This window comes from Capricornis sumatraensis, chromosome 22 (assembly GCF_032405125.1).
Source record: "Capricornis sumatraensis isolate serow.1 chromosome 22, serow.2, whole genome shotgun sequence".
NCBI classification, from domain to species: Eukaryota; Metazoa; Chordata; class Mammalia; order Artiodactyla; family Bovidae; genus Capricornis; species Capricornis sumatraensis.
This window is the reverse complement of record NC_091090.1, coordinates 46,605,951-46,630,084: the sequence shown is the minus strand read 5'-3', so window position 1 is coordinate 46,630,084 and position 24,134 is coordinate 46,605,951. Positions and strand designations below refer to the sequence as shown.

Sequence of the window (24,134 nt, the reverse complement as noted above, 5' to 3'; positions counted from 1 at the left end):
CTAATGACCCATCAAGAAAAAGCATGGTTCCAGCAAAGCATCAACAAGCCCTCTCTCAGCAGGTATATGTAGACACATTTATGTTCAGTAATATTTCATCCCAACTAGCACAAAGAGGGAAAAAAACATAAGGCCTTTATTTAAACCAATCTAGCAAAAGTATCAGAAAGTGGATTTAGATTTCAAAAGATTTAGAAAGTCAGCTTAGATTTCAACAGGTACTGCATCAACAAAAGTCATCAATAAAAGGAAGTTGTTCTTTGTTCCAGAAACGGACCTTAGAAAGTAACTAGCATGGTGCTAATTAAAGCGCAGCAGGGCAGGCCTGGTTACACACAGCTCACTGAATCACCCACCCACCCTGACTCAACTGCTTTACAAGCTGAGAGCTATTTCAACAACCCTTTGGAAGTACTATTCAGAACAAGAAGGTCCTATTGCATACCACTATCTTTAAAATCGTGTGCTAAGTCATAAAGGAAAAGATTACGAGAAAGAATATATACGTATATACAACTGAATCACTTTGTTATACAGCAGAAATTAACACAACATTGTAAATAGACTACACCTCCATAAACGTTTTCCTAAATGCTATTCAGAGTTGAACCCTGTATTTCTATATAACCAGAAGATGCCATTCCACAACACAGTGACTCCACAGTGACATTATCTTAAGCAATTTTACTGGAAAAACAATTACACTTCGAGCACCAAAGCAAGAACCCTATTATCAGTTCAGTAGGTCACGTCCCAAGGGGGAAAAAATAAAGGCGCTGAGCAGGCCTGGCTGCTGTCCACAACGTCGGGAATGTTCAGGCAGAGTGGACTGGGGTCCCGCAGTGTTTGTGCCATAAGTCGATGGCCTTGCTCACGATAGCGTCCGAGCTGTCCTGGGGGATCTGTGAACAAGCAGACCAGACTCTGAAAGGCATGATTCTGACTTCATCCTCTCTCTCTCATTCACTGTGGCATAAAACTCATGTCCACTGGAGTTTTCGCTGCTTTTCAGAAAGTGATTGCATGGGCGGCTGCTGCCAGATGCGTGTCACGTGCCCCCCGAGGCCACACTGAGGGGTGTGATGTCACCCACCTGGGTTCGAATCCTGCCCTGCCCACTCCCTGTGGAGCCCTGGGCAGGCTACCTACACTCCCTGGGTTCAGATCCCCATATCTGGGATGAGGCAAATGATAGCCCCACTTCACAGGGCTCTTTACAGGGTTACAGGAGGTAATTCACAAAAAAGTATTTAGCAGGGGCCCTGGCAGTGTGTGCCACTATTTATTACAACGAAGAGGGCTCTTTGATCCAACACACATTCACTAAGCACTTATCTACTGGGCCACTGTTCAACTGTTAACACTGACTGATTAAAATAGATTTGGGGGTCCAGTGAAATTCAGTCAAGCCTGAGTCTCTCTCTATTTTGACCTCTTCTTGCCTGGTTAAGGGTATTCTAAGATACAAAGATAGGGAAAAACAGATTCATTCAGACCTTTTTCAACATGCTCAAGTTTACACTTCAGCACATTAACAAATTCAACTGGGACTCCACCAGACACAGGAACAGAAATGAAAGGGCTTAAGAGCAAAATCCCCGAGAACATTCCTTTTCCACTAACAGGGATTGCTCGTCCTAAAGCGACAGATCTCACCTCCTTGTTTCCTGACAGCCTGCTAGTGGTCACTCTGGTCCCAGGTACACACACTCATGGAGACAGACCTGCTGCTGAGACCAGTGACCCCCAAACAAAGGATGTGGGCTATAATCCACAGACCAAGCTGAAACTTATACCACGGAAAAATCATTTCTTATAATGCAAAAATATATTATACTGTCCCTGAAATAATTTAATGCCATAGAAAAATCTGGCTTGGTAAACTGAATTCCTTTCTAGAGTCAAAGTTCAAGTGAAGCAAAGCACACTTACGTTTTCCAGAAACTTTGTTATCTTCTCTGCACTGTTCAGCGCCATTACTTTAATTTTAAAGGTTAAAAGAATTTCCACAGCTACAAAAACTAGTATCTTACAGGATCCACTTACAACTTTATCCCAAATCCTATGAAAGAAAGATGTAATCAAATTACAAGTCTGAAGCTGATGTTTACACCTAAACAGCTCAAGTTTCAAAATTAAATCAAATTACATTTTCTTTTATGTACCATTATCCCTCACTATCCCCAGGGAAGTGGTTCATGGGCTCACTTGCTGTGCATACCAAGATCCGTGGAGGCTCAAGTCCCTTATATAAAGTGAGGTGGTGCAGTCAGCCCCCTGCATCCACAGATTCCACAACCAAGGATTCGACCAGCCACAAGTGTAAACACAGCCCAGGATCTGGGATCGGCTAACTCCAGAGATGCGCAACTGTGGAGACAGATGGCTGACTACATAAGCTTCAGAGAAGAGCTAATGAGGACACTGTCCTCCAGGAAGACATCCTCCAATTAATATCTCAAAATTGACATTTTAGGGCAGGAAGTTACTAAAAACCAAAGCTTCAAGTTTAACATTCTGTAATGCTAAGATAACCATTACATACTAGGGAACAAGAACAAAAGGGGAAATGAAATATGAAATTCAATTTCATTTTCCAGTAAATTCCTTAATTAAGGAGCTAGCTATTAAATATACTCTAAATTAAATATACTCTAAAAGCATTGTTCTGATAACTCCAATAGCTCTTATAGTCAATATCATTCTCAATATGCTAACTAAGCACTGTCCTGTAATATTCTTTGTGTCTTGCCTTTTTCCTCAAGTGTTAAGTCCTGGAGGGAGCAAGACGGGACTCCAAAATACCCATAACACACCTGAAATTGATGGAAGAGCGGAGTCTGAGTCTACTGTCTAACCTTCAGCTAGTTTAATGATGTCATAAGGGGTCTAAGAAATAAACATCTTTCTCTAGGATCTGCTCCATTTCTGGAAAAGTCCACATCCATATATACTCCTGGAGACTACTTCAGATGTGAATATTCAACAGCATCTAACACATTGAGGCCCTTCAATTTCTCTAACCATATATCCTAACATTTTTTATATTTAATACTCAATATTTCTAATACTTCTAATTGTATACATAATACGCAAAATCACCAGTTGCTATGTCAGCTGCTGGAGAAGTTAGCATCAAATGACTGCCTGGTTCTAAAGCAAATTTATCTTCTGAGATGATCACGTTAAAAACAACAACAACAACAAAAACGGGATTTTTCTGACTCTGTGCTTTCAGTCATATTTGAAAGAAACACTTGCCTCTGTAAGCTGGACTCGGGCAAGCACCCGGCAAAGCACTTCTTGAACCACAGCTCGTAGGGAAGTGTGCACACTGCACAGCAGGCCTTCAGGTGACTCAGCAGTCGGCTATCTTCCAGATTCAAGTATTGTTCAAAAGCCTTTGGCTAATGATCGAAGAGGAAGAGATTACTCACTTCCTGTGACTTAATGTTACCATACCTTATAGGCTGTGACAAAAAAAGTATACGTGCTGAAAGCAAGAAGTGCTAGGAAACAAAGCTTCAGACTCATTCAAGCCACTGGTAATGCCGCAGTCTCCCAGATCAGCACTAACTAACCAGAGTAACCAACTGTCCAGGATGGAGTGGTTTTTCTGGGGCAGTCTCCAGCTAAGGAACAGTTAAGTCATGCTGGTTAGTCCTAATTGTGCTAAGCAGATTCAACAACCTAAGACAAAAGTCCAGAGCAAAATTCAGTTGATCTGGAGGGCCAAGAAAGGTCCATGTGCTGGCTACTCCAGGGCAGGGGATTATAGGTTCACAGAAAGAAGCAGGCTAAGACCAAAGACACATGGCGGGACTAGGTACAGAGAGGGAACTAGGGCGAGAGGAGATGAACAGGACCCAGCAGTCACCAGTCACAACCCTGGCTGACCCTGTGGAGCACACTGCACTTGGCAGGGAGGGTCAGACAACAGGCGCATCCGGAGGAGGAGCGCTGTCCCCAGCAAGGTGTGCATGAGAACTCCAGGCAGACAGGAGGAACACAGGGGAACAAAGCTCCAGGGTCCCATTTGGAGGCCTCTCCCACGGAAGGTTCCATAGCAGCCAACCCTGGAAGACTGGGAGCTACCAGAGCTGGCTCCCAGACAGGACTGCTGTACTCACAGGGTCCTCTGGCAAAGCATAGACCCTACAGGTCAAACCCTCAAGCCTGCACTCTCCATCCAGAAGGACAGAACCAGATCAATGTATCACCCACGCAAACGCAAATATTTTGTTAGTTTTTAACTAAATATTGGGTTGGCCAAAAGCTCGTTCAGGCTTACGGAAAAACCCAAACTTTTCAGCCACCCTAACATCTGCACCTCTACTTCCACCAAAGAGGCAATTCATGACCCTTACAATATCCACTGCAGCCGGACACTGTGCTCCATAGAGCAAAGGGAGTGAAAGGTACAGGCAGCATCCCTGCCTCCAAGGAGCTTCCAAGCTGGTTGGGACAGACCTGCAAAGGGCTGACTACAACACGCTGCAATAAAGCTACCATGGGAATGAGCAGGAGACGCTGGGCACATCCAGGTGGAAATCTTAACCCAGAACCAGTTTCCCAGGAGAGCTGATGATTGGCTGGCCCACGATGAGCAGGGACACGACTTGGCTGAGCAAAAAGGGCCACAGAGTAATATCTGATCCCGCTTAAAGGGTCAAAAGCCCTACATACAGGAACTTCTAAAAGAGAAAAAAGCCAAAAACTCTACAAGAGAAAATGCAAATGGCTCTAACCCATACAAAAAGATGCTCAAGCTGGCTAGAACAAAACAAACGCAACCTCACACTATCCTGAGGCATCTCTTCTCACCTATCAGGCTGGCAAGAACACCAGCGGGGCTACAGGGAAACAGGCGTCCGCATCTGTTGGTCACGAGGATGCAAAAGGGTGGTATGAGTGCTACAGAGGGGAATCTGAAAAAACCTAAGTAACGTGTTACTTAGTAACATGTGATCTAGTCAATTCATTTCCACAGAGTCTACCCCCCAGATATACTAAAGGATACATGCATAAAGCTATTCACCTGTAACACGGTGTAACAACAAAAGACTGGAAACAGCTCAAACAGCCAACACTAAAGAAGGGCTGAATAATCTAGAATGGAGTGGTATGCAGCCACGAACAGAATAAGGAATGTCTCTATATACTGCTCATGGCATAATCAGGTTAAAGAAAAAAAGCAGGGTGAAGAGAAATGTGTGTCAGATGCGAGTGCTAAATCTGACAGCGTGAACATAAATACATATCCACGTGTGCTTTTTTCTTTTAGTGGAAGATGACATTTACACTGACATTTTGAGGACACAGCAAATGGTAGATGTGATAATTTTATTTTTGTGTGTATGCTAAGTTGCTTCAGTCGTGTCCGACTCTTTGTGACCCCATGGACTGTAGCCCACCAGGCTCCTCTGTCCATGGGATTTTCCGGGCAAGAACACTGGAGTGGGCTGCCATGCCCCCCTCCAGGGGGTCTTCCCCATTCAGGGACTGAACTCACGTTTCTCACCTATTGGCAGGCGGGTTCTTTACCACTAGCGTCACCTGGGAAGCAGCCGATTTTATACTTTCCTGTAAAACATTTAGGTTATTTCCAATATTTCCATGACCTTCAATTCTTACTTTAAGAAAACAAAGTGGCCTTCCCTGGTTGCTCAATGGTAAAGAGTTCACTTGCTAATGCGGGGGACACGGTTCGATCCCTGGTCTGGGAAGATTCCACGTGCCGCGGGGCAACTAAGCCCGTGCACCACGCCAACTGAGCCGGCATGCTGCAACTACTGAAGCCCACGCACCTAGAGCTCGTGCTCTGCAACCAGAGAAGCCACCACAATGAGAAGCCTGCACACCGCAGCGAAGAGTAGCCCCCGCTTACTGCAGCTAGTGAGGGCCTGCATGCAGGAACAAGATCCAGTGCAGCCATAAATGAATAAATCTTTACAAAAAAAGAAAAGAAAGCACACCTCAACAAAAGGCAAAATCTGACAAAAGAGATTTAACCGAGGAATTTATACTAAACTTAGAAAGAGGCTGCTTATAGTGTTTAAGAGGAAGAAAACAAAAAACAAAAAAACCCTCTCTTTAGGACAGCTTTTAAAAATTGTGTCATTGGCGAGGAAAAAAAAAAACCCTTTAATGACTGAACACAGTCAAGACTGAGATGGCTTAAAGACAGTCTGATCTGAAGAGAGATTAACAGAGGCTTCCCACATCACACCACTGAGGCTGGCCTCCACTTTCGTTGGCAATCAGGGGCCTCATCAAAAAGACCTCCCAAAAGGTCTTGGAGAGGAAAGCTTGATGGAGAGGAAAGCTCTCCTCTCCTATAAATCAGAACACTACAACATAAAGGCGTCATCGCCAGAAATATTCTTTGGATGTCAAAAGTCTATCACTGTGCATCACATGCACATTTCCCTAGGATTATGAAACATATGCTTTGCGATAACAAACTTGGTAAAAACCACAAAAATCTGAAAAGATGACAGACAAGATTACAGAAACTCTAACAAGAGCTGGACAACAATAACAACAACAACAATTTCAAGCTAAATTTAACAAGGTTTAACTAAAGAATTTTTTTAAAAACCTGACTTTAAGTATTAAGTTGGGACTTCCATGATGGCCCAGCAGCTAAGCCTGCACTTCCAATGCAGGGGGCCAGGGTTCAATCCCTGGTCAGGGAACTAGAATCACACACGCTGCAACTAATGCCTGGCACAGCCAAGTAATTTTTCAAAAAAGAAATGAAAGAAAATTTATGTATAGAAACAATGCAATAACATTAACAACCTAAGGAGAAAAAGCATATAACCACCTAAATAAGGGTAGGGGAAAAAAAATGGTATGAAAATATCTCCTAAAAGGCTCTAAAAGACCCCATAACCCCACAACTAAAGACCCTGCACAGCCAAATAAATAAATTTTTTTAAAATATTAAAAGTTTTAAGTCACTTGATGGCTACATGAAATAGTAACACAAAGGAAATGTAGCTTATTATTAATACATTCTGAACTTTTAAAGAGAACTTTTGCAACTATTAAAAACTATGTCCTAGACACAATAATGTACTTGTGAAAAATCATTTTTTATGATGATGAAATTAAGGTTTAGGGGACATAAGGACACTGAATATCTTGCTGGTTCTAAAATTCTTTTCTTTACATGTTATTGATTGGAGGTATCATCAGTACGTCTTTTCTTATGCAAACGTTATTGACCTATGACATATCAATAAGTTTTTAGAGAGTGATACAGAACAGTGGTGTTGGGGAAGACTCTTGAAGAGTCCCGTGGACTGCAAGGAGATCAAACCAGTCAATCCTGAAGAAAATCGACCCTGAATATTCATTAGAATGTCCAATACTTTGGTCACCTGATGTGAAGAGTCAACTCACTAGAAAAGACCCTGATGCTGGGAAAGACTGAGGGCAGGAGGAGAAGGGGGCGACAGAGGATGAGATGGTTGGATGGCATCACCGACTCAATGGACATGAGTTTAAGCAAACTCTGGGACATGGTGAAGGACAGGGAAGCCTGGAGTGCTGCAGTTCATGGGGTCGCAAAGAGTCAGACAGGACTGAGCAACTGAACTGATTAACATCACTGTGCAAAGCTGTTAGAGCTTAACCAGAGCAGGGAGGGGGGAGAGGGCAGTGGGGCGCTTGCTGGCTGAAGTTACGTTACAGTTCACCACAAAAGGAACAGTCATGTCTGCATCTCATACCAGTCACAAAGATTCAGCCCCTCACCAGCTAAAGGACTAAAATTTAAAATGTTCAAAAATTTTTTAAAAGCTAGAAGCTTTCTAAAAAAAAAACCTTGGCATTAGAAAGGCCTTTCTAAGGAAGATACAAAAGAAAAAAAAAATACTGACAAAACCAATAGTATCACCTTCATATCTTTATACTACAGCAAGAAATATTTTCAGTGAAAATATTTAACTTATATAAACATGCAGCATATAGCAATAATTCTTACCCAAAAAGGAAAGATGCAAACAAAATAGAAAGGTAGACAAATATGACCAAGAAACATACCTCCAAAGCTGCTTAGCTTCCCTCAAAATTAAGGCAACGGAAATTAAAACGGGCTACCATTTCAGTATCAGGTCAGCAAAATTTTAAGAGATTGATACTATCAATTATTGGCAATGGGGTGGAAAACAGGAAATCTCAAACTGGTGGGGGAAGCAAAATTGGTCCAACCTCTGGGTGAGTAACCTGGTAGCGAACACATTTAAATACGTCTGTTGCGTTAGAGCATTTAATGTATAGGTAATCCACCCTAGAGAAACATATACACACACACACACACACACGGGAACATGTCATGTACACGGAGAGTGCTGTCATCATGGAGCCATTACACTAAATTAGGGCAAATTCTTAACAAGAAAGACTATGAGAACTTTTTCAGTTCAGTTCAGTCACTCAGTTGTGTCCAACTCTGCCACCCCATGAGAATTTTTTCAGTGGTTCTAAATGAATGACTCTCAACCCTAGCCTCATTTCAGAATCACTGAGTTTTAAAAAGTTAGAATTCTGAGGCCCCACCCTGGGAGACTCTGATTTCACTGCTCTGGTCATTGTTAAGAACTCTCAGGTGGTACTAACAGGAAGTCGGGGTTGAAAACCACCCATGTGTAGTGACATGGAAAAACTTCAACACATGAAGTTTTAAAAAGAATCATAGGGCCGTATGAACAGTAAAATACATTAAAAAATTATATATGTAAAAATATGTATAAGATATATATACACACACACACATGGCCATGGGTATGCACTCACACCCCCATCCACTCTAATGCACATAAAATGATTTAGACAAGGGACTTCTGGATGGTTCAGTGGCTAAGAATCCACTCACCAATGCAGGGGACACAGGTTCAATCCCTGGTCCTCGAAGATTCCACATGCCACAGAGCAACTGAGCCCGGGACAAAACCGCTGAGCCAGTGCTTTAGGGCCCAAGTGCCACAAGCACGGAAGCCCGTGCTCCACAACAAGAGAAGCCACCAGGATGAGACGTCCCAGCACCACAACTAGAGAGGAGCCTCTGCTCGCCACAACTAGAGAAAGTCTAGGCACAGCAATGAAGACCTAGCACATATTTTTAAAAAATAGTCTAGATGAAGACACACCAAGCTGGTGACAATGCTTACACCCTAGAAAGGGGGGGACGGGGAAGCATGGGGGCAGGTCGACAGCAACGGTGAATTCATTTGGATTATTTCATCCTCCCAGAATGTATCTGTTACTTGTGTTCTTAAAAATAATGAATTTTTTAAACAATCCATCAATATGTGATTGCATTCACTCCAATATTGAGAAAGGCTGATGAAACCATGGTACAAGTTTGGACCTCCTGACTGAATCAGGCAGCTAACATTCCATTCACATATGCTCCAACGCCATGCTTTATTGAGATTAAGTGAAGTTTTAAAATTCTAAGAATCGAACTTTACCTAATGGAAACACATAAAAAACACTCCTGTTCAGGGCTCGGGGAAGCTGAGGGCTGCAGTGTCTGGCCCGCCGCAGGGCTAGAGCGGGGCTCCCCAGGGCGTGGCCAGCCTGCGCCCTGCACCTGACCCTGCACTCTGTACCGTGGTTACTGCTTTCAGCAGAGTTTCCAAATGAGACAGTTCAATGACTTAAGAAAAAAGACTCGTTTTCATAAAATGAGAGAAATGGGGGGAAAAGCTGAGGAGAGAGAATGGCAAAGGACCCCTGATACGAGGATGACCCAAGTGCTGGTTGTCTCGATTCCCCAGTCAGCGCGGCAGACCACCGGCTGCCCAGCTCACGTCCACTCCCCTCTCCTTCCTCAGGAACGGAGTCCCTGTTCCAATGTGAGACTACAGCGTGCCCGGCTCAAAACCAACCAACCACATTCCCCAGGCTCCCCTGCAGACCGGGGCAACCTGGGGACACCCTCCTCACTAACGGTCATGCAAAACGAAGTCTGAAGAGGGGGGCAGGCTGGCCAGGCTTGGCACTTCTCTACCTTCCCTTCCTGTCCAGAGCACGGATGTCAGGGCTGTCTCTCCAGCACCATCACGTGATCACGAGAGGACTGTCACCCCTAGAAGCGCTGGAGCAGGAGGACGGGGACCCGGGTCCCTGCCCATACCACGGGGGATGTCCCAGCCTTGGGCTGCCTTGCCCCTGGACTTCTGCTTACATGAAAGAAGACAGGAAAGCGTCTACTGTTTGGGCTTCCCATTACATACAGCCGAACTTAAACCTTAGTACTAAGCGAAAATTCTAGATCAGATAGAGAATACTAATAGAGCCGGGGTGGGCAAGCCACAGCCTGCAGTGGCCAAATCCAGCTGTGGCCATGCATTTATGCATTACTATTTTCTGTGACCAGGGTGTGTGTGTGTATACACTCGGTCGCTCAGTCGTGTCTGACTCTGTGACCCCATGGACTGTAGCCCTCCAGGCTTCTCTGTCCATGGGATTTTACAGGGAAAACTGCTGAAGTGGGTTGACCACCTCTTTCTCCAGGGGATCTTCCCAAGCCAGAGATCAAACCCAAGTCTCTTGCGTCAGCAGGTGGATTCTTTACCACTGTGCTGCCTGGAAAGCTGTGTGACTGCAGCAGGCACACAGAGACCGCCTGGCCCAGCAAGCTGGAGATATTCACTTCCTGGCTTTTTACTATTGACCCCCACCAGAGGGCCCGCTCGTAGCTGTAGCGCCACCAGGAGGTAAAGGCATTTCCTGAGGACCCCCACCACCACTGCTCAGCCCCAGCCCACAACAGCCACAATGTCACCCCTCACCAGCTGGGGCAGAGTGTCCCGGTACTTGCTATTCAGCTGGTTCACAAAGCATCGCGTGATCCAGTAACAGTCGACGCTATCTTCCACCATCTCTTCCATGGCCTTCGCGATGGCAAGAAATACTTCATCTTCTGGCTCCTGAAAAATTAATAATAACTCTCAAGAAGGAGGCAAAAGAGAAAAATAGAGGATTCTTTAATAAAAATGAAGCCTTACTCCCTAAATTCTGAAGGAGCCAAAATAAGTCCAAGTGGGACCAAAAGCACCCAGTCCATCACTAAAAACACAACCGACGGGAGATGAAGAGTAACCAGGGAATCTGAGGCAGTGTGGCTTCTCAACACTCAGGCTTCAGGCTGAACATTCAAGGATTTCCTAGCTTCTAACACTAAGCCCAAAGAGTCAACATAAACCTGAAGCAAAGGACGACTCTCCACCCAAAAGTATTCTCAGTGCTGGAAGAGAATTCCTTTCAAACAGATGTGATAAAACAGCACAAATAATAGAGACAGTTATTGTCACTATGGTAATTTGCAAAAATGACCACAAAAGGACTAGTAAGCATTTTATTTCAAAGTATTCATACACATCTTTAAATTTCTGCTCTCTCTTTAAGCACTTATAAAGCTAAAACTGCCCCTAGAATCAGAATTTTAGGAATCAGAAGAATGGCATTTCTCAAACCTTGTGTCAACACTCAGAACATGAAAGTAAACCAAGTAAATTTCAAAAGAAGTCTCATAAAAACTGGAATCCACTTGAAAAATCTGTTTTCAATCACTGCACCTTATACTAAAAGCTTCACGTTTTCATCTAGGATTTAACAGCTAAAGGATTTTAACATTGAAAAGAAAAAGTTTCTTTCTACTCCTCTAAGAAGTCACAAGTTAAATCAAACTTCCTATTTTAATAGAAAAAATGGATTTTAGGCCTCCTTTCCACTTATTAACTTTCCACAACATGTCAAGAGCAGCAGAAAGGCTCCTTTCGTGGACTCCCGCCTGGCCCTGGGCTCGTGGTCCTGAATCCAGCAGCTCAATGCTGCTCCCAGCTACTCTGAGATGCAGCTACGAGGACCAGCGCCCTTCAGCTGAAGTCAGCTTCTATGTTCCCAGCCGTGGGTACAGCACTGCTACACAGTCTTATTAAAAGATAAGAAAAATACAGCTGACTGGGGTTTGGAGGCCAAGGAGACACACGCCTAAAATGAACACTTGGGACAGCATGTCTGCCCAAGGCCACTGGAAACATTTAGACCTTGAGCTAATGGATAATCTAACCTAACTTCATACATAGTTCAGGAACTTGTGTAGTACCATCAACTAACTGTATCTTGTCAATGAGAAATAAGATTTAAAGACGTTCAAGGGTTCCATGTATTTCCTGGGATGTTCTCTCTTGATAAACTTTATCAAAGTGAACAACATAAGATCTGTCCATGGGACCCACAGCAACCTCAAAAAGTTAAAGAAAAAGGGACTTCCCTGGTGGTCCAGTGGCTAAGACTCCTTGCTTCCAATGCAAGGGCCCCGGGTTCGATCCCTGGTCGGGGAACTAGATCCTACATGCCGCAACCAAGACTCAGCATAGCCAAATAAATAAAAACAAATGTTTTTAAAGAGAGAGAGAGAACAAGTCAAAGCTTCACACTGCTGTTAGCAGGTTGAAATCTACCTCCACCATGAAAAAAATATAGAATAGCATAGTTTGCAGACAAATCCCTATTCATAACAGTTTACTCTGTTTTAGCCAAAAGTTAAAATGCCTATGTGAATTGCAGCCAAAACCCAAGAGCTGTAGTCATTACTTTGCCTGCCCTCCTCCACTTCCCCCTTCTCTTCCCTTTATAAACAATAAGCAATCCTAGTAACTAGAGCGAGCAGTCTGTCAAAGATCAAGCCTATAAAGCAGGCTGGAGCCTGTGAAGCTGAGGCCAAGTGGCAGTCAATGACCACAAGGCCTCTGGTGCCTGCAAGCTGGGGCCAAAGATGTGGCTATGTTGGTTACAGACAGAGGAAGGAGCAAAGAAATAAATACAAATAAGAGGTTTCCATTAGCTTCATTGTAACTGCCAGAGAAGGAAGCTGCAAGTATAGAAAGGGTGAGAGCTAGAATGAACTTGTGATTACTGGCAGTATTAGCATTAACATTAATTAACTAGCATTAATTAGCATTAACGGTTTTTAATACAGTGATAAGCATATGTGTGTGTATATTTCCCAGCTCTGTCTCCTGAAGGAGCCTACAAGCAATGACACACCAAGGACAAAGAGCACATCTAGCCCCCTGTTCTTGGTTTCTAATGACAATTTTTAAAAATTAAAATAAAAAGAAAAAAGGATGATTATTCCAGGTTTGGGGAATAGTATAAGATGAACCTGGAGTATCTTTTTGCTCCAGAAAGTAAGGAAGGGCTCAAAATGACGGAAACTTGTCCAGACGACACAGAAGTCAGCCTGTCGCGGCTCCCACTAGGCCAATCTGGGACAACTTTAAAATCAAAATAGTGGCAGTAATGACTTATAGGCCACTGAATAAAAGAGAAATCTATAAATTCATACTGAATAAAAGAGAAATCTATAAATTCATACTGATAAAAGAGAAGGGAAAACTCTTCCTTATCAAAAAGCCATCTAATAAACGCAGAAGGAATGAAGGAGTCAGAAGGTCACCATTTGGCAATCAGCAGAGTGAAAACTATTTAAGGATTGATATTTACACAGCCTCAAAGTACCTCCCCGACAAGTTACTTATTAATTACAAAGAGAAAAAAAGCAACCATGCAGGAGAAGCCTCCCAGACATAGCCTTAACCAAGTGATCAAAGCAGCAAAAGCAGTTAAGTATCCAAAAATTCACAACTAGACTTCAATCATGAGGAAATAAATGAGAAACACTACTGGCCAGTACTCTTCCAAACTGTCAAGGTCATGAAAGACAGACAAAGACTGAGGGACTGATCCAGACTATAGGCAACTAAAAGTAAGTGTAATGCAAGATCCCCGATTGGATCGTGGACCAGGAAAAGGACACTGGTGCTACAGTCAGCAAAATTTCCAAAACAGCTACAGATTATTAGCTCATGGCATTGTATGAATGTTTCTGGTTTTGATAAATAACCAGAGTACAACTGAGACCTAACATTTGAGGACGCTGTTGCTGCTTCAGTCGTGTCCGACTCTATGCGACCCCACAGACGGCAGCCCTCCAGGCTCCCCCATCCCTGGGATTCTCCAGGCAAGAACACTGGAGTGGGGTGCCATTGCCTTCTCCATGGAGGATGCTAGGTGAAGGTAAATGGGAACACTACTCTTTATGTAAGTTTTCTCTACATCTAAAATGATTTTAAATTGAAGAGTTCAAACATAAGGAAATTTTTTAAAAAATCATCAACAAATGGTAAAACTAGTGGCTGAAAGTTTGATAAGTTCTGAACCAATTTATTGTCTATGATAAAGGGCATTATTGGGACAACTGGTCAAGTGGAAATGGAGTGAAGATGAGATGTTAGTACTGTATCAATGTCAACTTCTTGGTGTTGATGACAGAACTATGGTCACCAAGGGAAGTGTTCTCATCTTTAGCAAGCATTTACTGCAAGAATCTGAAATAATGGGATGCTACATTTACACCTTATTCTCAAATACTTTGGGGGAAAAACAGGTCTACACATATAGGAAAAATGACAAAAGCAAGTGTGGTAAAATGTTAATGACTAGGGAACTGTGATAAAGGTTAAATGGGAATTCTTGGTAGTAATCTTGCAACTTTTCTGTAACTTTGAAATTACTTCTTCAAAATAAAATTTTAAAAAATTAGGGAGACTGGGTCAGATTGTACAGGGCTATGCTTTCATTCTACAAAGAAGAGCCACTGAAAGGTTCAAAGGCAAAACATGACGTGATCAAAGGCTGGCCAACGGAGCAGTCAGGAGTCGAGCCAAGGGTCCAACAAAAGCACCACTGACCAGTGGAAACGAGGGACTTCGAGGCAACTTCCCAGACTCCAACCGGTGCATGTAGAGATAGACTTCAACCTGAGGGGTGGCATCACTGATGAAGCGGATGACTTCCAAGGCGTGAAGGACATCAGAGTACTGCTCCTTGCGATACATCATCACCTGGGCATGGGACTCATGGTGTGGAGGCAAGATTCCTATAGAGCCCCGGGGTGGGGGACAGGGAATAAAGATAGTAAAATACAGAGGCACCAATCTGAACCCCTCCTGTATGAAAGAACCCTATGAGATGCTGCCTACCACAATTAGAGTAGAAATCACAAGTATTTAGTTACTATACACATTGTTTTAGAAATTTACACTATAAATTTTAAATATCAATACAATCAATAACTGGATGGCAACTGCATCACTGATATCAGTGAGAAATAAAATGACATTACCAATTCAGTTCAGTCGCTCAGTTGAGTCTGACTCTATGCAACCCCATAGACTGCAGAATGCCAGGCTTCCCAATCCATCACCAACTCCCAGAGCTTACTCAAACGCACGTCCATCAAGTTGGTGCTGCTATCCAATCATCTCATCCTCTGTCATCCCATTCTCCTCCTGCCTTCAATCTTTCCCAGCCACAGGGTCTTCTCCAGTCAGTCAGTTCTTTGCCATCAGGTGGCCAAAATATTGGAGTTTCAGTTTCAGCATCAGTCCTTCCAATGAATATTCAGGACTGATTTTTCTTTAGGATTGACTGGTTTGATCTTTTTGCAGTCCAAGGGACTCTCAGAGTCTTCTCCAACACCACAGTTCAAAAGCATCAATTCTTCAGCACTCAGCTTTATAGTCCAACTCTCACATCCATACATGACTACTGGAAAAACCATAGCCTTGACTAGACTGACCTTTGTTGACAAAGTAATGTCCCTGCTTTTTAATATATTGTCTATCTTGGTCATAACTTTTCTTCCAAGGAGCAAGCGTCTTTTAATTTCACGGCTGCAGTCACCATCTGCAGTGATTTTGGAGCCTCCAAAAATAAAGTCTCACTGTTTCCATCGTTTCCCCATCTATTTGCCATGAAGTGATAGGACCAGATGCCATAATCTTGGTTTTCTGAATGTTGAGTTTTAAGCCAACGTTTTCACTCATCTCTTTCACTCTCAAGAGGCTCTTTAGTTCTTCTTTGCTTTCTGCCATAAGGGTTGTGTCATCTGCATATCTGAGGTTCTTGATATTTCTCCCAGCCATCTTGATTCCAGCTTGTGCTTCATCCAGCCCAGTATTTCTCATGATGTACTCTGCATATAAGTTAAATAAGCAGGGTGACAGTACACAGCCTTGACATACTCCTTTCCCGATTTGGAACCAGTCTGTTGTCCCATGTCCAGTTCTAACTGTTCCTTCTTGATCTACATACAGATTTCTCAGGAGGCAGGTAAGGTGGTCTAGTATTCCCATCTCTTTAAGAATTGTCCATAGTTTGTTGTGATCCACACAGTCAAAGGCTTTGGCATAGTCAATAAAGCAAAAGTAGATGTTTTTCTGGAACTCTCTTGCTTTTTCAATGATCCAGGGATGTTGGCAATTTGATCTCTGGGTTTCTCTGCCTTTTCTAAATCCAGCTGGAACATCTGGAAGTTCTCGGCTCACATGCTGTTGAAGCCTGGCTTGGAGAATTTTGAGCATTACTTTGCCAGTGTGTGAGATGAGTGCCATTGTGTGGTAGTTTAAACATTCTTTGGCATTACCTTTCTTTGGGATTGGAATGAAAACTGACCTTTTCCAGTCCTGTGGCCACCGCTGAGTTTTCCAAATTTGATGGCATATTAAGTGCAGTACTTTCACAGCATCATCTTTTATGATTTGAAATAGCTCAACTGGAATTCCATCACCTCCATTAGCTTTGTTTGTAGTGATGGTTCCTAAGGCCCACTTGACTTTGCATCTGAGGATGTCTGGCTCTAGGTGAGTGATCACACCATTGTGGTTATCTGGGTCATGAACATCTTTTTTGGATAGTTCTTATGTGTATCCTTGCCACTTCTTCTTATATCTTTTGCTTCTGTTAGGTCCATACCATTTCTGTCTTTTATTGTGCCCATCTTTGCATGAAATGACATCATAAAGCCTTTGAAAAAATATGCCACATAAATTCAAGATAAATCATTACTGTAACTAGTATGATTTAATTCAAGTTTACGGTTGTCATCCTGGGGCCATCCTCAGCTCCTAGAAGCCGATCTCCAGTTTCTGTGCTTGTCTGCTAATTGTCCCCCTCACAGTTCATCCCCAATGGGATCGTATTTGGAGGCAGGGCCTTTAGGACATGATTAAGGTTAAATGAGATCACAAGGTGAGGCCCTAATACAATAGGGCTGGTGTCCTTACAGGAAAATGAAGAACATAGGAATTAGCATGCTCTCTGTCTAAAAGCAGAGACATTACTCTGCCAACAAGGTCCATCTAGTCAAAGCTATGGTTTTTCCAGTGATCATGTATGGATGTGAGAGTTGGACTATAAAGAAAGCTGAGCACTGAACAATTGATGCTTTTGAACTGTGATATTGGAGAAGACTTTTGAGAGTCCCTCGGACTGCAAGGAGATGAAACCCGTCAATCCTAAAGGAAATCAGTCCTGAATATTCATTGGAAGAACTGATGCTGAAACTGAAACTCCAGTACTTTGGCCACCTGATGTGAAAAACTGACTCACTGGAAAAGACCTTGATGCTGGGAAAGACTGAAGGCAGGAGGAGAAGGGGATGACAGAGGATGAGATGGTTGGATGGCATCCCCCGACTCGATGGACATGCGTTTGAGCAAGCTCCGGGAGTTGGTGATGGACAGGGAGGCCTGGCGTGCTGCAGTCCACAGGGTTGCAAAGAGTTGGACACGACTGAGCAACTGAACTGAGCTCTCTCTCTCTGCCATGCAAAGACATAGCAAGAAGATGGCCACGTGCAAGCCAGGAGGTGACGCTTCACCAGGAACAAAATCAGCCAGCACCTTGGTCTTGGACTTCCCAGCCCCCACAACTGTGAGAATGTAAACTGTTGTTTAAGCCACTCGGTCTGTGGCGTTTCAAGGCAGCCCTGGCTGACAACAAGCCCCCTTCATCTCTGAACCACCACCAACTGGACAAATCCTTTCCTTTGCCAACAACTAAAACTTGGTCACAAAGTACCCTACCTTTACGAGAACAAAAACCTCCAATTTTCACTGATGAAATGACCTTACATTTCAATGCCATTCTATAGTCATTAATATATTTAGACTTTGGGGCAAAAACAAACAAAGGCATGGAGAAAACATGCAGGAAAGAGCAGTGGAAGGGCCTTCAGTCAACTAGAACACCCGGACTCTCAGATGTCTCTCCTGGCACTTGTTTCCTCCTCTGCCAGAGGTGGGAAATGGAATGGTTATACATTTCCCCAAATGTTCTGCACAGAATATGAGCCCTTGAGGTCTGTGTGATAAAAAGGGTACCAGAGTTGAACAGATTTGTGAAGCGGTAACAATGAATTTAAGGCTTTTAAGTTTTGCTCTAAAGAAAAACATCTTTATTTATTCTGGCTTCACTAAACCTAAAGAAACTATTTTGCAGCACAAGCTCCGGAGTCAAAGTTCCCAGGTTTGAATCTACAGTGAACTGGCTGGGTGAACCTCAGTAACTTACTTGCTCTTCCTGTGCCTCAGTTTTTCCACCCGAAGAATGGGAAGAGTAACACCCATGTCACACGGTTGTCATGATGAATAAACAAATTAATATACATAAAACACTCACAGTACATAGCACATACTAAGCTCGTGTAAGTATTAGCTAGTATATTTGATCATGGAGCTCTCTTTGGTGCAAACAACCACAGATCCTGTATTCTAAAGAACATTCTGGGAAACACAACTTGGATGAGCTTCGTGCCAGTTTAATGTTAGAACCAGAACTCCAACACAGCATGGCAGCTCTAAATCTCCAGTGCATTCACCTCAAGAACAGGGAAGATGGGACATCCCTGGTGGTCCAGTGGTTAAGAATCGCTTTCCAATGCAGGGAATGTGGGTTTGATCCCTGGTCGGTGAACTAAGATCCCACAAGCCACAAGGCAACTAAATCCCTGCACCATAACTAAAGAAGGAAGACTTAACCTCTTGAGAATCCCTTGGACTGCAAGGAGATCCAACCAGTCCATCCTAAAGATCATCAGTCCTGAGTGTTCACTGGAAGGACTGATGTTGAAGCTGAAACTCCAATATTTTGGCCATCTGATTCGAAGAGCTGACTCACTGGAAAAGACTCTGATGCTGGGAAAGATTGAGGGCAGGAGAAGAAGGGGACAACAGAGGATGAGATGGTTGGATGGCATCACTGACTCATGGACATGAGTTCAAGTAAACTCTGGGAGTTGGTGATGGACAGGGAGGCCTGGCGTGCTGCAGTCCATGGGGTTGCAAAGAGTCGGACACAAGTGAGCGACTGAACTGAATTGAACCTAATAAACCAAGCCAGGAAAAAAGAGTTGATGAGCAGCCCGACAGGCCTTGTGCTCAGTTGCAAAGTATTACTGTCCATCTCACACAAATCCACAGGCATTATCAGTTATTAAGATGCACTATTTCCCAGCAGAAATAAACACTACAGGCACTGCCACCTAAAAGGCAGAAGGCATTTATTTCGCTGGATACTGGAAACACTAAGATTTAAGAAATGCTCTGGGAAAAGCAGATCTTTTTTTACAAATTCTCTATATTGTAACTGCACAGTGACCTACTAGAAATGTAAGTGCACAAAGATGGAGAAGACACACAACAGAAAAGGCACTGTGCAGTCAGTGGCCTCCAGCATGGCATGCATTCCCTCACCGCCTCATTACATAACCAGACTTGGTTCTAAGGGTTTTTCAAGTCCTGAAAATACAGTACATTGTGGAAAGAAAACTAGGTCTATAATCCAGCCTAACTTCAAAAGGCTTCTACAAACCTGAGCTCTGCCATTTACAGGCTACAAGCCCTCAGGAAAATTATTTAGCCTGTCTTTTTCCCCCATTGGTAAAACTGGAATACTAACACTAGCCTCACAAGGGAATTCCAGGATTTTTTTTTTTTTTTGGAAGAAAGAAAAGGAGGGTGGTAATGGATAGGTATTTTTGGTGTTAACAGGCTCAGAGATAACAGGGAAAAAAAAAGATCCTTCACTCAGAAGGGATGCTGCCAATCACTTCAGGCATCTAATATACTTTTTCTTTCACAAGAAACCAAGCAAGGTCATTTTTCCTTCTCTCTCAGGCATCTTCACTGGAAGTTATTTGTGCTTCAACAAAGTAAACACTCTCAAAGCAAACACTTCCTTTTTTGACTCTGATAGCACTCATTAGGAAGTTATACCTCTGCAGCTGGGAGTCACAGAATAACAAATCAAGAGCTCAACCCTAGGAGTTAATTAACTCAATATTCTCATTTATAGACGCAAAAAAAAAAAAAAAAAAGAGCGAGAAAGGGCTAGTGGGGTCTTCAAGGTGACCCAGTTGACAATAAAGCTCAGACCAGTTCTCCATTCTCCCAGCTCAATGCTCTTCCCGTAACTTGTTTCAGGGAAACAAGTGCCTCACTGTCTCTTCTAACGCCCCTAAATCAAGGGTCCCCAACCTCCAGGCCGTGGACCCATACCTCCTGTCAGATCAGCAGCAGCATCTGATTAGAAATAAAGTGCACAATTAAAGTAATGTACCTGAATCATCAAGAAGCCAGCCTCCCTACCCCAGTCTGTGGAAAAAAACTGTCTCCCACGAAACCAGTCCCTGGTGCCAAAAAGGCTGGGAACTGCTGCCCTGATGCTCTGAGAGAGACACTCAGGGCTCTGTGCTGAAGTCACATTCTTCCAGAGTTTCCAAAGTGAGTGGGGATTCAGGCTCTGAGGTTAGCACCCAGTGAACGTCCTAAAAAAAATCCTTTTTCTGACTGATAAGGTATCAATGACCCCATCAATTCAACATTTTTGAAGATAAAAGTTCCCAACTCTTGGGAATCATACCGAGTAACACCTTCCAGACCAACGCACGGTACATGGATGGGAGAGGGAACCTCTGACTGAAAGTACAAAGTTTCTCGATATCTGGAGGAAGAAAAAAAAAAAAATAGATGCTTTTCATGCTGATCATGATATGTAAAAACGTATTTCACCTTTTAACACTGAAATTAGAGTAAGACATCTCTTCAGAGGAAGGTTGCTGCACAGTGAGCAAATCCAGAAAAGGCAACACTAGACTGATTTCCAGCCCAGGTGTTCCAACTAGCTATTCAAAAACAATCAGTGTTTCACAGCGGCGGAGATGTACTTTGCATATTTATTACTACATTCACCATAACATCAGTGGTATTTACTATTTATAGAACTTACTTCATTTACTCACACTGCAAGCTTGTTGGGCAGTTGTTGTTTTAAAGATGCAGAAACTGAAGCTCAGAGGAGATTAAGTGACTGGACTGAGTTAACATCGCTGGCAAGGAGCACAGTCAGCCTGCAAACTCCCATACTCACCAATAAACCACATTCAACCACATCTTGGACCTCAATTCCCCTACTTGTCAAGTGAGAACTGTAATACGTAAAAAGCACAGACTGAATAGTGAGGATCAAAGATCAGGTGGGAAATGTTTTTGAAACTTTAAAAAACACTCTGTGCATTTAAACTACTATTTTTAACTATGGTTCAGTTTATCCTACTTTATTAGACACATTAAAGACCTTATTATGATTGGCTTAGAAGAAATAAAAATGTTAATCCATTATGCAGTCTCAGTATTTCCATAAAAGAAAATTACAGCAAGAGTTGCTACAAATTTACCCAGAAGCTAGGATGACACCTCTAAAAATTAAGAAAATATACGGGTCTAATAAGAGAAAAAATATTACTAACTTAAGAGGCCTTTCAAAAAGGTCTGACTCTGACTCAGTGAAGTATAAACTTGAAAAGTCCTTAGCTCCTCCCAAAATATACCATTCTCCTATCATTCTATCACTAAAATAAATATACATATATAATACATATACAGCAGGCAACATACCTTTGGAAATTTTTTTAACTTTTTAAGTTTTTCTTAAATTTGGTACAATATTGCTTCCTTTTTTTTTTTTTTTAACATTTTGGTTTTTTGGCCACAAGGCACATGGAATCCTAACCCCCACCCCCGCCCCCAACCACAGATCAAACCCACAACCGGTGCACTGGAAGGCAAAATCTTAAACACTGGACTACCATACAAGCCACCGGGAAAGCTGACAAAAGGTGAGGGACTCAAGTCCTTGGCCATCTTATAAGTTAATACTTCAGAACATGTGGGATGACTGAGAACCAATAGGTTTAACTTATAAAACTCACCTAGACGGTCATCTTTTAGGAGAATTTCTAATGATTTCTTCTCTTCAACTCCACGAAACCCCACTTTTTCATAATATACTGAACGAAAGTTTCTCTGGGAGTCCTCAGTCATGTTTCATTCTTGGAGAGACAGAATAGGGAGTGGAAAAAAGTGAGCCTAGAAACAAAAAATAAGAATTGAGAAAAATTCCATGATTTTCTCTAACTCTTCCATGAATCTTATACACTATGACAAATGGTCTGCCCTTGCATAGGACTCAATATTAAACCTTCCTGTTTACATAACCCTAATACTACCTCACCTATGCACCTTGGCCCAAAACCAAGATATGAAACAGAAGTCCCCAGAGCTGCTCAAACAGATGGCACAAGGTTCATGCCCTAGCATTCCTACCTAGAGAACCTAGCACAATGGTATATTCTGCAGCCATTAAACATGTTCAAAGAAAAAAGTGAAATAGGAAAACAGACAAAATGTCACACAAAGTGTACTACCAAATATATACAATTGGTTTTGTTTTAAAAATAGTATGTATTTTAAAAAACCAAACTATTCTGAAATGTTAACAGTGGTTATCTTTAGGCAGCAGGATTCCAGATGATTTTAATTTTCTTTGGCTTAGCCATGTTTTCTAAAATGGGTGTTTTGTGAAACAAGAAACTAAGTTATAAAAAGAGGAAAAAAACCCGAAAAACCTAAGTTCCTCACTCACTTTTCCTTTAAACACCATTCTATCAAATGTAATTGCCAAAATTAAAAACCCACAACAGATTAAGCATTAAATTATAAACCAGAAGAGGGGCAGGAATGCAGCCTGGTTGACAAGCAATTCCACACAGTTGGAGACAAAATAACTTAAAATCTGACATTAGAACTCAAAAAGTCCAGGAGTCTCCAGGTTCTTCCACAATAACCTTCAGTAGATTGAAGTCATCAAGAAATGGTCTAATAAATTAGGTGTGTGTTTTAAGAACAAAGTGGATGTAACACAGTTTCCAAAACGTGTAGCACTGCACGACCCAAGTGCTTAAAGCACTGGTGCAAAGACTATAATCCTCAGGTTTTAGAAACTTTTAGATGTGGCCAGGGGAGCGTTGAATTGCTAGACAGTCAAGTTCTTCCTTACTGACAAGATACCCACTGAGTCGCCTGGGGCACAGTAAAAAAATAGAATTCGTTTAAATTGGGCTTCCCAGGAGGCACTAGTGGTTATTAAACAAAACAAAACAAAACAACCCGCCTGCCAATGCAGATATAAGAGATGAAAGTTCGATCCCTGGGTCGGGAAGCTCCCCTGCAGAAGGAAACAGCAACCCACTCGTGTTCTTGCCTGGGGAATCCCCTGGCAGGCGACAGGCCACAGGGTCGCACAGAATCGGACACGGCTGACGCAACTTGGGGTGAGCGCAAATTGAATAAGTCTAAATGGCTCTGAGCATTTAAGATCAAATAAATGTTTTTTAAGAGCTGAATTCCAAAGCATTAAAACGCTACACAAGGTGGGATTTATTTAAAAGCAGCATCCAAACAGCTGCCAGGCGATTCGGTGTCTGCCATCTAAGGACCCCCATCCTCCGACTGCAACGCAACAGCAAACGCGTCCTCCGGGAAGGCATAATTTTTAAGTTTCCTTCCCGCCCAGGGGCGCCCACCTGACAGGAGATGAAAGAAACACACCCTAGGCCAAGACCGCGGGTCCCACTCTCCCTAACATGCTTCACCTCTAGGAGTAGAAAAACACATCCGAGTTGAGACTTAAGAGGTCCGGGGAGGCCGCGCAACCCAAGCCGGACACGCTGACTGGCCGGCAGGTAAGCAGCGACCTGAGGGGGCCGGCAGCCGGGCGGAGGGAGACGTCAGGAACTTCCGCGCCTGAGAGACGCCGCCGCCGCCGCCGCCGGGAGTGACGTCACTTTGACGTCAGGGGCGGTGACGAGAGTGCGCGTGCGCCGAGAACGCCGCCGCCGCTCCGGACGTGACGTTACCTTGGCGTCAGAG

General features: G+C 43.1%; 1 protein-coding gene across 2 annotated transcripts; it reads right to left on the bottom strand.

The window, feature by feature from the left end:
- Positions 1-69: 69 nt before the first annotated feature.
- On the bottom strand, positions 70-23,997 carry TBC1D7 (TBC1 domain family member 7). 2 transcript variants are annotated; one of them, XM_068960744.1, is made up of 8 exons: positions 23,858-23,997; positions 22,136-22,292; positions 20,788-20,868; positions 14,775-14,962; positions 10,809-10,946; positions 3,262-3,407; positions 1,933-2,062; positions 70-902 (listed from the first exon to the last, which is right to left on the bottom strand). In XM_068960744.1, exons 2-8 carry the CDS (start codon positions 22,245-22,247, stop codon positions 816-818), a joined length of 882 nt encoding a protein of 293 aa, XP_068816845.1. In that variant the 5' UTR covers positions 22,248-22,292; positions 23,858-23,997; the 3' UTR covers positions 70-815. The 2 variants fall into 2 exon arrangements, with proteins under 2 accessions (XP_068816845.1, XP_068816846.1); XM_068960745.1 differs by lacking the exon at positions 20,788-20,868.
- Positions 23,998-24,134: the final 137 nt, after the last annotated feature.